The sequence below is a fragment of the Salmo salar genome, chromosome ssa12 (genome assembly GCF_905237065.1).
Source record: "Salmo salar chromosome ssa12, Ssal_v3.1, whole genome shotgun sequence".
Lineage (NCBI taxonomy): Eukaryota > Metazoa > Chordata > Actinopteri > Salmoniformes > Salmonidae > Salmo > Salmo salar.
This window is the reverse complement of record NC_059453.1, coordinates 72,035,773-72,051,951: the sequence shown is the minus strand read 5'-3', so window position 1 is coordinate 72,051,951 and position 16,179 is coordinate 72,035,773. Positions and strand designations below refer to the sequence as shown.

Below are 16,179 nucleotides of genomic sequence, written 5' to 3'. Positions count from 1 at the left end.
GCATTGTACTTTTAACACCCAAAAGTAAGGATTATTTCTCCCTACTGTTGGGTGTCAAACTCAAGCTTATCAGTAAATCTGCCCTGACTGCTGTGACAGATGTGATACTGGTAGTGTTTTCATTTCTCACTTCAAGGTCAAAGGCCAGTAATATCTCAGAAAGCTCTCTCCACAGTGAGCCAAGTCTTTGTAAGAAAGACATCGTAAAGCTGTGCAGAAGTCATGAGAGAAACTATAATCCAAATTTAACAGTGGGCTTTTGGGCTCTTTCAGAAAACATCTTCAATCTTTTTGAGAAATGATCTCCCTCTCTCTCTTTGCAGGGCGGAGGTTTTGAGTTGGTGTTAAACTTTGCCTACTGGTGCTTTAAAATAAAAGAAGTTCTGTAGAGGTCAATTGAGACCAATAGTATTGCGGTGGTCTTTAATATTAACTGGCTACATGCTTGGTTAGGTTTACCTTGAGTTAATGGTCTCCACTTTCTCCACTTTGACCTGAACTGCCCCCACTGCACCACACAATCTAGCCTTATGAATGTCACATTGTACAATCATAAATGCATTGCTAATTACTTCTGTTCATATGCAAGGCATGAAGCTATGTGTAATATGGACTCTAGCAGCGTTTGATGCACACTTTTTCCACATGGTGTGCCAAGGCATTGGTTTCATCTAGCCACACACAAGCCTAGCCCTCTCCGGGCCAGCCGAAACCAGAACCTCAGCCTCCTACACTTCTTCCCTCACCACATGATCCAGACTCCTCAGACTGGGTCCAAAACACAGAGAAATATGTTGTAGACTTATTTGCTGGTGCATTTCAGAAAACCACTCCCTATTTTATTCAATTATTTATGCTTCTGTGGTTGGTATCCAGGCTGGTTTGAATTATACTGTATCATGCAGTGTGTCTTTAAGCACGAAAAAAGTAGGAGGAAGAAGAAATAAGGGCTTCAACAGTCAACTGCTGCAACTTCAAAGATCTTCTGCAATAATTGAGCTCAACATCTCCCTCAACCTGAGGGCATGCTGTTTCTTCCCTGCTAGTTCTTACAATTAATATGAGAGAACAAAGAGGACTGGTGTATTCCTCTACCAGCTCTGGATTCAATCTAAACAGAACCAGCGCCGCCATTTCCCCGTTAATGAGGCTGGGAATCTTACAGGTAGTTTGCGTCACGTCTCCCTTTCATCTTTACAAAATTTAAGGTTTAGCGAAACAATCAGAAAAGTCTATTTAATTATCTATATGAATAAGTCAGAACTTCAGACTTGAAAATCAAACATTTGAAAAGGCCAGTGATTAAAAATCTGCCCTGTTTAGATTTATTAATCAGCATCAACGCTTTAGGGTCTCAATTCTCACATCAAAGACAAGCCCCAGTCAGCTTTTAGTGTCCTGTATCCCTTTATGCTAGACACAAAGTCTAGAATTGTCTACTCTTGCAGCTTCAGACAAGCTTATAAGGGGCACGCTTCTACAGGTAGATTATGAAAAGCTTTTTACCTCAGATGAAACATTATGCGATGTCCGTGTTGAAGATTCTCTTATTTATTTCACTGTGATTGGAGACCCAAAGTACCTCTCAGGCCCTGATTGGTCAGGTACAAGACCTATCAGATTCAGACGTTGGGGTTTTATGGGGAAATTATGGAACTGGATGAGGTCACAATCCATTGTGAAGTCTCATGTGGCCCTCACTTTCCCAAGTGGACCAGCACAACAGGAACAGGTGTGATTAGTGGACTTGCTCAATATACCAGTCATAGATGCTTTACAGTAGCTATTGTCTTACACATGCATGGCTTTACGGGCTTAACTGACGGATCAGTAACATTCAGCGCTGCACCACACCAGCACTTGGCCTTTCACTACTCTGTAGAGCTTCATGAAATATATCATAATGTGTTACATAGTCAACTGTACAATAGGGATACAAAATCACTGGTACCATTTCACTTAGATGGTTTACATTTTTCTCCCAAGATTGAATTAATGGACATTGAATTAAATAAATGTATTCACATTTTTTCAAATACATAGTTCTTCACTTTCCAGGTGTTGGTAGCATTACATAAACTAACATTCCAGTGAAACATGAACAAACCAACTTTTATGAGTGCTCTCCAGGTGTGTTCCCATCTGTTGCACAGTCAGTTTACCCCTTATTATAGTGGCGGCTGCAGCCCTGTATTACCTAAAATAAAAGTTTAACTAAAGCAGCAGCTGAAACTGCCTCCAAGAACTGAAATATGTTATGATTAAGATTCCATGTAATATTTAGTCAACTATAACACATTACTTGCCTCAGGCAGAATAGGGAAGGTATGTTGTGCACAGGACAGGGCAGTGGGAGGAGAGGCTGTTTGATACAAAGCAGAGCAACAGAGAGGTTAAGTGGTCAGTGTTTCCCCTAAGTGGGAGTTGAGAGAACTGTGAACACCAGGCCTTCTGACCTTCACAGAGCTGCTGTGAAGGTATCACCTCTAACCTCTAGCCCAGGGGTGTGAAACATACGGCACTTGCCCGCGAGGGGGTCCAATCCGGCCCGCTGGCGGTTTGAGTAGATAAAAAAAGTAAACTTTAAAATGACTAAAACCAAATCAATACTGTGTAGAAATTGTAATGGGCCTATAGTCATACAGTTTCGTAACTGTCCAGCTCGCTAATGATCACTAGACAGTCAGGGAGCACCAAAAATTCAAAAAACAATAGAAATTTTGACGGCAAAGAATTATAACCAATTTTCAGTGCGGCCTTCCGGACCTTGCAGGCAGTTACAAATTAATGTAGACATTGCACTAAAAACACCCATTATGTGGAGAGGATGTTGAGGTCTTCATATATTAAGGCCTAATGATGTGGCCTGTGGGCTCAGCACCAGTAAAGAAATGTTCTGTGTGACACAGAACTGGATTGTAGAGGTAAAGGTTTGTTGGCCACAGCACATTCTAACCCTAGGTGTAATACTTTGATTTAATATTCTGCTTTAGCAATGATAAACATTTATTTTATGTCAACTTGTGAGTGGATTCAGAATCAGATTAATAAGGCATTAATACAGTGCCTTCTGAAAATATTCAGACCCCTTCACTTTTTACACATTTTGTTACGTGACAGTCTTATTCTAAAATCGATTAAATAAATGATTTCCCTCATCAATCTACACACAATACCCCATAATGACAAAGTGAAACGTTTTTTAGTTTTTTTTGCAAATGTATTAAAAATAAAACAGCTATGATATGAGAGTTGTAATTGAGATCAGGTGCATCGTGTTTCCATTGATCATCCTTGAGATGTTTCTACAACTTGATTGGACTCCACCTGTGGTAAATTCAATTGATTGGGCATGATTTGGAAAGGCACACACCTGTCTATATAAGGTCCCACACTTGCCCGTGCATGTCAGAGCGAAAACCAAGCCATGAGGTCGAAAGGAATTGTCGGTAGAGCTCCGAGACAAAATTGTGTCGAGGCACAGATCTGGGGAAGGGTACCAAAACATTTCTGCAGCATTGAAGGTCCTCAAGAGCACAGTGGCCTCCATCATCCTTATATGGAAGAAGTTTGGAACCACCAAGACTCTAGAGCTGGCCACCCGGGCAAACTGAGCAATCAGGGGAGAAGGGCCTTCGTCAGGGAGGTGACCAAGAACCCAATGATCATTCTGACAGAGCTCCAGAGTTCCTCTGTGGAGATGGGAGAACCTTATAGAAGGATAAACATCTCTGTAGCACTCCACCAATCAGGCCTTTATCGTAGAGTGGCCAGATGGAAGCCACTCCTCAGTAAAAGGCACATGACAGTTTGTCAAAAGGCACCTAAAGACTCTCAGACCATGAGAAACACGATTCTCTGGTATGATGAAACCAAGATTGAACTCGTTGGCCAAGTGTCACGTCTGGAGAAAACCTGGCACCATCCCTACAGTGAAGCATGATGGTGGCAGCATCATGCTGTGGGGATGTTTTTCAGTGGCAGGGACTAGGAGACTAGTCAGGATCGAGGGAAAGATGAACAGAGCAAAGTACAGAGAGATCATTGATGAAAACCTGCTCCATAGCACTCAGGACCTCAGACTGGGGTAAAGGTTCATTTTCCAGCAGGACAACGACCCTAAACACACAGCCAAAACAACGCAGAAGTGGCTTCGGGACAAGTCTCTGAATGTGCTTGTGGCATAGCCAAATCCCGGACTTGAACCCAATCTAACATCTCTGGAGAGACCTGAAATTAGCTGTGCAGCGACACTCCCCATCCAACCTGACAGAGCTTGAGAGGGTCTACAGAGAAGAATGGGAGAAACTCCCCAAATACAGGTGTGCCAAGCTTGTAGCGTCATACCCAAGAAGACTCGAGGCTGTAATTTGCTGCCAAAGGTGCTTCAGCAAAAGTACTGAGTAAAGGGTTTGAATACTTATGTAGATGTGATATTTCTGTTTTTTCTTTGGCATTATGGGATATTGTGTGTAGATTGATGATAAAAAATATATATTTAATCTATTTTAGAATAAGGCTGTAATGTAACAAAATCTGGAAAACGTCATTTGGTCTGAATACTTTCCAAATGCACTGTATGTATGGAGGATTTGGCACTAGACTAGTTAAAATCTACAACTTCTTAGAGACATTTTAGGGATCTACAGATCTGTACATTCTCTATAGTCGGGCTATAATGAATATGACTGGAATATGAAATATGGAAGTCTTATATAAGATCCTATATTCCATGCATGTCAATTCACAACAAGTTTCATTAAAAGGCAGGTTTTGTCATTTAAAGAGTTAATTCAGTATAAAAAAAAGTCTGGTTATGACAGATCCTGGTTATGACTTTGTATATAGCCATTTCCTTACCTAAATGGTCATGTTAAAGCATATTTAAGTATATGGAACTCGTTAGAATAGAGTAACCCCTAATTTAGTATGATTGTCGATTAAAGTTGGTCTGTAAAACTATATCCTGCCTTTTTAAGACCTCTTCATCATGGGGGAGAACATATTTGTATGGTTATGATTTTATATGAGCACTGAAATGTCAATCCCGGGTTGGCAACTTGGCATGCATTATATTGTCATGTCTTTAATTTACTCCAAAGTAAAAATGTAAATATGATCCTTGTGTAGATTGGTGGAAGGGGATTAAAGCATCAATAGGAAGCTTGTTTGTCTAACTTTACATGTTGAACATAACAAATGGACAATGGTAATTGAAGTTGACTGCACCAGACCGTTCTACTCATGTCTCCCTGTGTCTCTCTCTGTGTGTCTCTCTCTGTGCCCTCCATGTGGCTGGGACTCCTGCAGTACTTGGCTCGTTTTGTTCCCCTCTTTGTAACTCAATGCAGAGACTGGGTGTCATTTGTCCTGCCCTGTCCCCTTAGGGCACAGCACTCTTACTCTAACAGATTTCCCACAACTGCAAATTGGACAACTTGGCCCCAGGAGATTTCCATTGGATTCTTTCTTCTTCATGTGAATTATTTATTTACTTGTTGTCAGTGGCAGAGTGCTGGAATGTTTTGTATGTCTGTAGCTGTTCTCTGATGCTTCAGCCATCCTGGGTCGATCCTCATACTGTAATGACAAGACGTGAGAACTGAAGTACACATTTCATGTTGTGTCATGCATGCCACTGTGGCCTTTGAATGATGTAAATGGCACAGGAGGCCGCTCACCCTGCCAGCCCACTCCACCCCAGGAAGGAGGTTCAGTTAGACACAAAAGTCCATACTAGAGACCATAAAGACTTTATTTTGGATCATTTAATGTAGCAAAAAGCTTCCTTTTGGGAATAGTTTGTGATTTGGTGTTAGTCTACTCTATAACTCATCCCTGACAGTGTGTTCTGCTTGGCTTTACAGCAGAGACACATTGTCAGGGAGACTGAAGGTCAGCTGAACTTTAACCCCATCCTGGAGTGGCTGGCAGCCCTGGGAGTTATCAATCCAGAACCTCATTCTCTGAGTCCAGCATGCTCTATAATTTCATACAGCTACAGTAAGCGGCTGGCAGTTCACACATTGTGTACTTTTCCAAACTGCATAGCTATACAGAGCACATTCATCAGATTTCATTCTAAGGTCATTTATCATTAATGTGAGTCAAGAGGATAAGTGGCATTTAAACTCATTATTTAGCTGAAATTAAAAGATGGCCAACAATTGCCTAACCCATTGTTCATCCCGTTCACACTCAGTAGAGCAGTGCAGCAGAATGCACAGTGCTCTGCACCGCTAGCGCTGTAATGACTGTCTTTATATTTGGGTACGACCCTCAAGACCATAGATGCGACCCTGGACACTTTGGCGCCCCACTTATGATGGTCCTCTTTATGTTTGGGTGCCAACCTCTGAGCACTAAGGGCCGATGACACCCCATTAGAAGGAGCTCCTTTATGTGAGTGTGTGACCCCAGAACACAGGACCTTGAAGAGAGCAGCTCCTCTGGCGTGTTGTTGATTGCAAGTTCTCACTTGTTCAGTCTGTGAGCTCTTTATGTCCATAAATTAATGTTGTGTTTCAGCAGATGGAAGCTCATGCAGTGCTATGAAAGAATACCTTGATTCTGTGTGTTTCACCTTGACATATACAGGTAACTGCCAAAATAATGGAAACACTTGAGTAAATGAGGGATACAAAGTATATTGAAAGCAGGTGCGTCCACATAGGGGTGGTTCCTGATTTAATTAAGCAATGAACATCCCATCATGTTTAGGGTCATGCTTAAAACTGACCAGTTTTCCATTATTTTGGCTACCATGACTAGAAGAAGAGATATCAGTGACTTTAAAAGAGGGGTCTCAAAGGAGCATAGGGGGTTTAAAGTGTTTGTGTGTGTTTGTGTGTGCGTGTCTTAGTCACCAGATCTCTACCTAATTGAACACTTATGGGAGATTCTGAAGTGGCGCCTGAGACAGCGTTTTCCACCACCATCAACAAAATACCAAATTATGGAATTTCTTGTGGAAGAATGGTGTCGCATCCCTCCAATAGAATTCCAGACACTTAAAATATATGCCAAGGCACATTGAATCTGTTCTGGCTGCTCGTGGCGTTAAGACACGTTTTGTTGGTATTTCCTTTATTTTGGCAGTTACCAGTAGGTTTGTTCACGTAGGACAGATGTTGTAACTGTGAATTCAATTATTATTTGAATGATGCCTTTGACTGATATCAAGCATACAGGAAAAAGTAATAATGTATTTGATTTTTAAATACATTGTACAGTATCTCCTGCTTTATAGCATACATCCAGCTACGTAGCCAACAGTACATCCAGTCAAGATACTCTACATGGTGGTCGTGATGGTCCCCCTCTCAATAGATCTGGACTCAGATAAACAAGTCTGTGTGTGGTAAAAAACTATCTCAAAGGAGAGAGAGTTAGTGTTACAATTCCCATCCTCCTCAAAGAGCCCTTCATCCTTCTTAACCAACCCCACCATGAACTCCTCCACCCCCCCACCACAATCAACTCCACCACCTTACCTAACACATGACCGCCCTGCAGCCTCACTCCCACTATAGTACCGGGAGGAAAAGCTGTGAAAATGAAGACGTTTCTTCTTATTTCACACTCGGCGCTTGATCGCTGGCCTCTTATTATGCCCCATTTGCTTCCCTCCACTGGCTCTGATGAAAGCAGGGCAGCAAAGCCGTGACAGGACTAAAAGGGGCCCTCCATCAAAACACATTTGTTTGGGGTCTTTTTAGCCTGGCCCTATTCCCCCTTCCTGTAGTCACTATCTCTCATTAGTGGCTACCGCCCTACCCCCAACCCCAGTTCACATTGTTTAAGTTTGATGGAGCGATGCTTGGGGCTCAGCACAAGAGAACGTCACACTCTGTCCTTTCCTGTTTAATCGGTCCACGACCTCTGTCTGAAAAGAGTGTCACTCTGTGAATGGAGGTGGAAAGGTCAATGGCTGCCCATGACCCTGGATGGCTGTGTCCATTTGGATGGGGAATAGATGGGACGACCAACACATTCCCCCTCCCAGAATGTCTCTTAACTGTAAATCAAGGCCCCCCATTTTGGTCAACATTAACATTCATACACTTACAGTATTAATGAGTAGCTTTTATTGCATATTAATGGACCATATCTGATACATTCTCGTAATTCTAAAAGATTTGTAGATGTGTGTCATCAAAATGAAGACATATAGCTACCATCTGGTTGAAACACATCCAAGGTCTCTTTAAACATTGTCTACAAACACAATCTTAATAGTTTTGAGTTAGTGCCAGTATTACAATAATACATTTTCTTCATACCTTTCTCCTTCAAATCCCTCCAGTTACTAAAGGTTTTACATCAATCAACTGTTATTAATGAACTGTACAAATGTGGTATGATGTCTGTCTGTCTGGAGAGAATAATATGGAAATGGGAATAAAGAAGAAAAGCTGTAATTAGTCTGTGAGTGTTTGATAGAACGTGGGTCTTAAACATGAGGGCTGACTCGCTCCTCCTTACCCGTCAAAACTCTGTCAGAATCCTTGTTAAGTGGGTAGTAATTTAGGAAATGATGTCAGCTGTGAAGTGAAGAGTGAAGAGGGATAAGAGGGGTATGGGGTAAAGGCAGCACGGGGTGCAGCTGACTAGTGTGAAGAGGCTTTGGTGTTAAGAAAAGCTTTCTCTTCAGATGAACTTGTCAGGTCAAGGTCACAGTGGTTGGAGTCCATTGGAGTAACAGCAGAGGTTGCATATGAACGCTTTACTATATCGTGTGTGTGTGTGTGTGTGTGTGTGTGTGTGTGTGTGTGTGTGTGTGTGTGTGTGTGTGTGTGTGTGTGTGTGTGTGTGTGTGTGTGTGTGTGTGTGTTGAAATGAAAAGTATCCCTAGCACACAAAGTGAAATCTGCTCTCTGTTTGCAGATAATGACCTGTGTAATGTGATTACCCCAGTTCTATGTTTCATTGGAGTGGGACTCAGATTAGGGTTAAATTCATGTCATGCATGTGTTTAGGTACAATGACTGATCTGTTTCATTTACAATAACTGATGTGTTGGTGCTGGACTAATTTGGAGATTTGCTTATTGTAGTATTCAATAACACATTGTAATTCAAAAACAGGAAAATTGGGTGCATCACCCATGCATTGGAGAGAAGGATTTATTTTTCTCATTATTTAGACCGACCGGGGGATTGTTTTTCCTGTATTTCTTACCCTTGAAGAGCTTCTTCCGACAGTGACTTTATGCAAATAGTTTCCTTTTTTGTATTTGGCCAGAGGACATAGAGGAGCCAGAGAGGAGGCGGCACTATAATACCTTGCTGGCTGTCTAATGAGCAGAGTTTAACACCTGCTCTCTACTGGCTAAATAATGCATGGTCCTGTCCTAGAGTAGAGTCGAGAGAAACAAACAGGCCAGGTTCATGCAGGGAGCCAAGTGGGATCTCCAGCGGGTACTGATGATGACAACCTCTCACTGCAGGCCTACCTCTGTGCCAACAAAACAATGTTAGGGAGCAGATTACACCCTGCCCATAATGTACACTCCCCATCTCCTGCACTGTAATCTCAACCCTGACTGGGACCGCTGCTGCTCGGGATGGCCCTGTCTTTATCTATGGTTAGGTTGTAGTGTAGCCATGATGCTGGGTACACTTGCCATTGGGTTGTGTGTGAGGTAGAGGTAAAGAATTGGAGGTATTGATGTGTTACTAAACCTACCATTCAAAATATACGGTCAGCATGTGGTCAACACAGGGACATATTATCAAAGTGTATGTTGTGTCTACATTTGAGTAACCCTTTACCTCTGTGTCCTTCTTCCACAGTGGGAGGAGGTGAGTGGATACGACGAGAACATGAACACCATTCGCACCTACCAGGTGTGCAATGTGTTCGACAACAACCAGAACAACTGGGTCCGCACCAAGTACATCCGGCGCCGGGGTGCACAGCGCATCCACGTGGAGATGAAGTTCTCCGTGCGAGACTGCAGCTCCATCCCCAACGTGCCCGGCTCCTGTAAAGAGACTTTTAACCTGTACTACTATGAGTCAGACTCCGACACGGCCAACAAGGTGTCCCCGGCCTGGATGGAGAACCCCTGGATCAAGGTGGACACCATCGCAGCCGACGAGAGCTTCTCCCAGGTGGACCTGGGTGGCCGGGTGATGAAGATCAACACAGAGGTGCGGAGCTTTGGCCCCGTGTCCAAACACGGCTTTTACCTGGCCTTCCAGGACTACGGCGGCTGTATGTCACTCATCGCCGTGCGAGTCTTCTACCGGAAGTGTGCCCGCGTCATCCAGAACGGGGCTGTGTTCCAGGAAACCCTGTCGGGGGCGGAGAGCACCTCTCTAGTGGCATCGCGTGGCGTGTGTATCCCCAACGGGGAGGAGGTGGACGTGCCCATCAAGCTCTACTGCAACGGGGATGGCGAGTGGATGGTGCCTATCGGGCGCTGCATGTGCAAGGCTGGCCACGAGGCTGTGGAGAACGGGACTGTGTGTAGAGGTAAGGGCCACCCTCATCCCTCTCTCTATAACTCTGTTAGCCAGACTAGATAGACACGCTAACCTTACAAACCTAGTCAGCTGTAGATTCATAAGAGTAATCCAAACAGCAGAGAATAATACCGTACCTGTCTGCATTCTGCACTTCATGCTGCTCTAGGGATCAGGTTATTCCCTATGAACAGAAAGTGTAAGCTTTTAAAATATGGCCATGTATATTGAATAAGTAAACAGGAGGATGGGATGATCACACATCACAGTGGATAGGACATGTTGGCTCTACGGTCCCATTTTCATATGAATGATCCCTCCACGGCTTTTCCATTAACAAACTGGTGAATATTACTTCACATATGTAACAGATGTGCTTCAGGTTATGGCTTATGTACTGTATGACAGAATATGGCTTTTCTTTTGAAGCTGGCAGATATAGAACATGTCTAGTTCATTTCTAAAGCACTCTAAAGGAGAGGACTGTCAGACCACCGGTGTTTGGACTCCAATCACATAGGTCTGTCATAGCTGGGAGAGACTTTTCCTTCAGAATATTTATTACTTTCAACACTCTACACCAGGGATCATCATCTAGCTTCAGCCCCGGGCCAATTTTTTCCCGAGCGGATGTCAGGCGGCCCGGAACGTGATTACAAATCATTTATAGACTGCAAATTGACCACAAGAATCGCAAACAGATATAATACTTTACTAAAACATAATCATTTCAAACCATGCTTACACAATCACATACTGCATATCTGTAACGATCGTCTGAAAGAGGGGACCAAGATGCAGCGTGGTGAGTGTTCATATTGAAGTTTTAATAATACGAAACACTTCAACTTAAGAAACAAATGACCGCCAACAGTTCTGTCAGGTGCAAACCACACAACAGAAACAACTACCCACAAAACCCAAAGGAAAACAGGCTGCCTAAGTATGGCTCCCAATCAGCGACAACGATGTATAGCTATCCCTGATTGAGAGCCATACCAGGCCAAAACAAAGAAATACAAAAACATAGAAAAAAGGACATAGAATGCCCACCCTAGTCACACCCTGGCCTAACCAAAATAGAGAATAAAACCCTCTCTATGGCCAGGGCGTGACAATATCTCTCTATTATCCATGGGATTTCCAAAATTAAAATAATTTGTAGCTGATTTGTTGGTGTTTGTACAGTATTTTATGTCCAACAATAAAACATTTTAAAAATTGTATTCTTTTTTGCTCAGAAAACTTGGGGGGCCTAATGAAATCCTCCAGTTGGGGAACCCTGCTCTACACAGTGTAGTAGATGTCCTTTTACATGTCCATTCAAATCTACACAGCATAGAAACCATTTCCCTGACTGGGAGAATTCTATTAAATGCATGACTTTACCTCATGGGAAGCTGTAATGCTAATGCATGAAGGATGTGTGAATATATTACATTGAATCATTGTGTCATAGGTCTTCTCATTCCATATTCCAGCTCTGATGGAAAAGGTTGTAAAGAGGTTCATATTTCAGTTTCTCACAGTGGAGGTTGAAGTTGATTTGAGTTTATAAGTGTATTGATACTGTTTCTAAAGAAAACACAAATAGCCAAAATAAGATCAAAGCTGAATAGTAGCATCTATCGCTTTAGGTGCAATGCAGTGTTGAGTCAGTAAGCTTCCACACACACACCCACTGGGTACACCAAAAATGTATGTCTTTCATATACAAGGACAAGAGAGTATTTGTTCCAAACGCCTACCTCCTACCTTTCTTCTCTTCGACTGGAATCACTCGAGGTCCAGATCGATTTACCATTTCACAACATCACTGTGCTCAACCTCACCTGTGCTGCTACGCCCGTCCGCCCCGCGGCAGGTGGTATTGGCTGGACGTGCTCAGAGAGCCTGATGGCTAACAGCAGAACGGGGCAGTATCAGCCTGCAGCTTGCAGCCTGCAGACAGGGCCCACGCTGACACAGCAATGCAGCCAGCCGGCAGGCACAATAAAACACCCACCTGTGTACTGCTGCCTCTGTAATTAGCCCCCAGCAGCTCTGGCTCTGCAGAGAGGAGGGAAAGCGATGGGCGATAGCCCGTCTTGCTCCTCACAAACAGTACCTCTGATCAATGACTGCTAATGAGGACATGCACAGGCCCTCCTTAAGGAATACGCACCAATAAGAGGCACACGGAGGATAGCTGCTCTAATTTGAAACCCCTGCATAATTACACGAATCTGGTTGTTTTTTGACCTACATGTAAGTCACTGCGTTGGCGGATTGGAATGTCTCATGGGCATTCTCAATCACTGTGCTTTTGTGTGAAACTGGATTATACAATTAAATTGATAGCCATTCAATGGAAATGCACATTTTTCAATCACTCACCGTTAGAATGCTGGGCGGTGGAAGTGTTTCACCTTCCAGTTCCTTATCATTCTCCTATTTCTCCAACAGGGGAAGAATCAGTTAATCACAGAGGCTAGCCATCCAAGGTGCTTTGCTCTGAAGAAAAGCTTAAATCATTGCAGTCTTTCATCTTCATCATCCCCTTTGCTGTACTGAGAGAGTGTGTGTGAGGCCAAAGCTCACACAAACACATCACTTCCCAGTGTTCACAAGCCAACATTTTTCAGTTTTTCTTTGTTTCGCTAGGTCTTCACTGATCACATAGCCACACTCAGCGGACTATTAAAGCTTTATGAGCAGGAGCTGTGGCAGGCAGCAAAACGTTGGCAGAGCCAATACAATAGTCATGAGACTCAGTGCATACAAGGAGAAATGTATGCGCTGCAAAAGAAGAAAATAAAATCATTAAAGATGAAATTATTACTTGCGGTCTGCCCATTGTATGGTAATCCTTTTAGATTTTTGATCGAGCCCTGCAATCAATCGACGTGTGTAATCTTTCTCCACATTGAAAGTTGATATTGCAGTGTGAGACTGTGGCCAGTGATGACTTTATTTATGAAAGATGCGCTTTTGCCTGCTCATGTTTAGATAATGAGTTGATTTGTGAAAGATGCCCTCTCAGGGAGTCTTCACTATCCTCTTTCAGAGAGGATTATGAAACCGCAGACCGAAAATAATATAACAGCCGAGATGAAAGAGCTGTCCTGCTCGTTTATTAATAATGTGACGCTTTGTTCCAATACCTCAGCAACAAAACCTGGAATTAAACATGTATCAATTAAATCCTTGGCAGGGCCCTAATCACACTTGGACATGAAATCGGTCAAAATATTGACAATAGACAGCGCTATTGCTTAAATTGCAGGGCATTTTTCCGTGATCGTCTTACTAACCAGATGAAGTTACTTCTCATAGAAGTGCCGGGAGTAAATGAACCTGAACCGCACCAGGGTCTTTGAACAGAATGGGCCCTGAAAGGAGAGATCTGATTTCCCTCAGAGCTCCAGGAGATGGTGCACCACAGAGACACACATGGGGTTCTGTTCGTCCTTGCCTTTCAGTTGAAATACTCTATCTCTCTCTAGAAGGATACAATGAGAGCCATGGTCAAGGGTGGACAGCTTCCTAACAATGCCCATGTGTGGTTTTTATTGTAATCTGATCATCTAACCCATGCCATTGTGGCTTTAATGGTCTCGACTGTGGGAGTGTGTCTCATATTATTGAGTAATGCAGGTTCAGTTAGAGACGCAAAAGTCACATTTACAGTAACATCGTTTCTAACAGCACTAAATAACCCAGTAGTTATTTAACTAGTGTCGTTTGAGGAAGGGGAATGCTGTAAAATCACCAGCGTAGTTTACACAGGCATGTCCCGCTGCACAGATATAAAAGGAAGCATTCAACACACCACAACAAATAGTTCTGCTTGACATCTATGACAGTTGAGGGTGTAAAATGTGAGGAACAGGAGACTACATGGTCTCTCTCCCAATGACATGCAGAGAAAAGCCCAGTGTGAAACATAAGACAGCATGTCAGCTCACAGACTGTCTCAGACTGAGGCCATGATGAAACGGGATGGACATGCTACATTCAGCACTGCTCACAGATTCAAAACATTCAATAATGCACCATCAGAAAGAGTCAGTATCAAGAATTAGTAATGGTGAGCTTGGTTGCTGATTGTGGAGGAACAGGAAGGTGTTTTTCTCCTCCTCTTGGATGTGGTGAGGTCTCTGTACTGTCAGTAGTGTGGGCTGAGCTGCCTGATGCTAGCTCTGCTGTTCCACATCCAAGGCAAGAAGATTAACGAGGAGAGCTTTAGTAATCCTTCAGTCAAATGTAATGGTAGATAAAGGGAGTTAGAGGGGATTGAGTGGGAAGGTGGGCCCTGGGATGGCATAGCATGATTGCATGGAAAAAGAAAAGGAGAGGAGGGGGGAAGCTTCAAGCCAGGAAATGACTCCCTAACCCACTGACAGAATTCCCGGCTCTGCATCCAGAGAGGGTTTAATGGTTGAAATCAGTACAGCACAGACACACCTCTGCTGCGCCTGCTTTTATTTCCCAGGATGCCCTTGCCTTTAATAATAGCTCTAATTGACTAACAGCACACGTGGGGAATACACAGCCATGTGTACACGTAGACACCTCTCCCCTGCGCTCTAGATCCAGGCAAACGCAAAACAAACACACCCCCTCAAGGCTTTTGCTGCACTGTGTGCAAACAAAGGCACAGGATTCTGAGAGACGGAAAAATCTTTAAAATCGTTTCCTTTACATATAAAGGGATTATACTGTCTCAGATTAAATCATTTTAGTATGTGCGTAAGGAATCTACATTTACATCCACTCAGTATGTACTGTAATTCATCACAGTATTTGACTGACAAATACCATACAAAATACTAGTTGATTTGTTCAAATGGATGCTTCAATTGAAGGTCTGGCTCATGATCTGAGGGGCTGTTATACTGTAGGTCGATGGTGTGGTCTGTGAACATGTGGAAGATAGTGTAGCAGAAGAAGGGGAACATTGGAGCTGTGGGACATGTCTTAGCCAACCACAGAGACTCTGCGGAGCAGTCACACTCCTTTATTCCTTGTTCTCAACTGTGATGGGATTTCAGCCTGACCAGGTGTTTTCTCTGTCTTTGTCTTTGTCTCTTTGAGCGCAGCACACATCTAAACAGCAGACTACACAGAGCAGTAACCATTTACTCCCCCCCCCCCCCCCCACACACACACACAGAGGGAATCACCCCTTTTCTCCAAACACATCCATCACATAGGAATGTGATAACTCCAGGTGAGATGTCTGCGAATCGCCTCCAGCTCAGAGATCACGGCCTATTCGCCATGTAAACCTGTTCCATATGGCCGTGCATGTGTTGGGTCCTACCCGATATGGTTCCTCATGCGGTGGTTCCAATCCCTCGTCTGTCCTTGTTATCCCACACCATCTCTGGAATGCAATGTGTCCAGACCATTTTCTGCACAGCGCTCCTTTTATCTTGACCCTGCAGTAGGGTTACCCAGTGCCTGGCTCTGCTTCTGAACACCTCGACACTGTGGCCCCTCCTGGCCCTGGGTCCCCCATGCTTCAGACAGTGGTCTGATGGTCTGGTGTGAGAGAGGTATAGGAGAATGACCCCTACAACCCCTGATTCAGACAGCCTTCCTACTGGACAAGCCATTTTGCTACTGAGACAGGACGGCGCCTTCTCCATACAAGCCCCCATGTGCTCCTTCAGATGTCTTCATTCATGTCCTGTTAGAGGCTTCACTGAATTCCATCAGCAAACAA

General features: G+C 43.6%; 1 protein-coding gene across 6 annotated transcripts in view; it reads left to right on the top strand.

Annotated features, from left to right (window-relative positions):
- LOC106565894 (ephrin type-B receptor 2) overlaps positions 1-16,179 on the top strand; it is a 172,385-nt gene that overhangs the window by 73,895 nt on the left and 82,311 nt on the right. For all 6 annotated transcript variants that reach the window (XM_045691728.1, XM_014133558.2, XM_045691727.1 and 3 more), the window contains exon 3: positions 9,795-10,479. In XM_045691728.1, the coding sequence (XP_045547684.1) occupies positions 9,795-10,479 (685 nt within the window). The remainder of the gene's footprint in view (positions 1-9,794; positions 10,480-16,179) is intronic.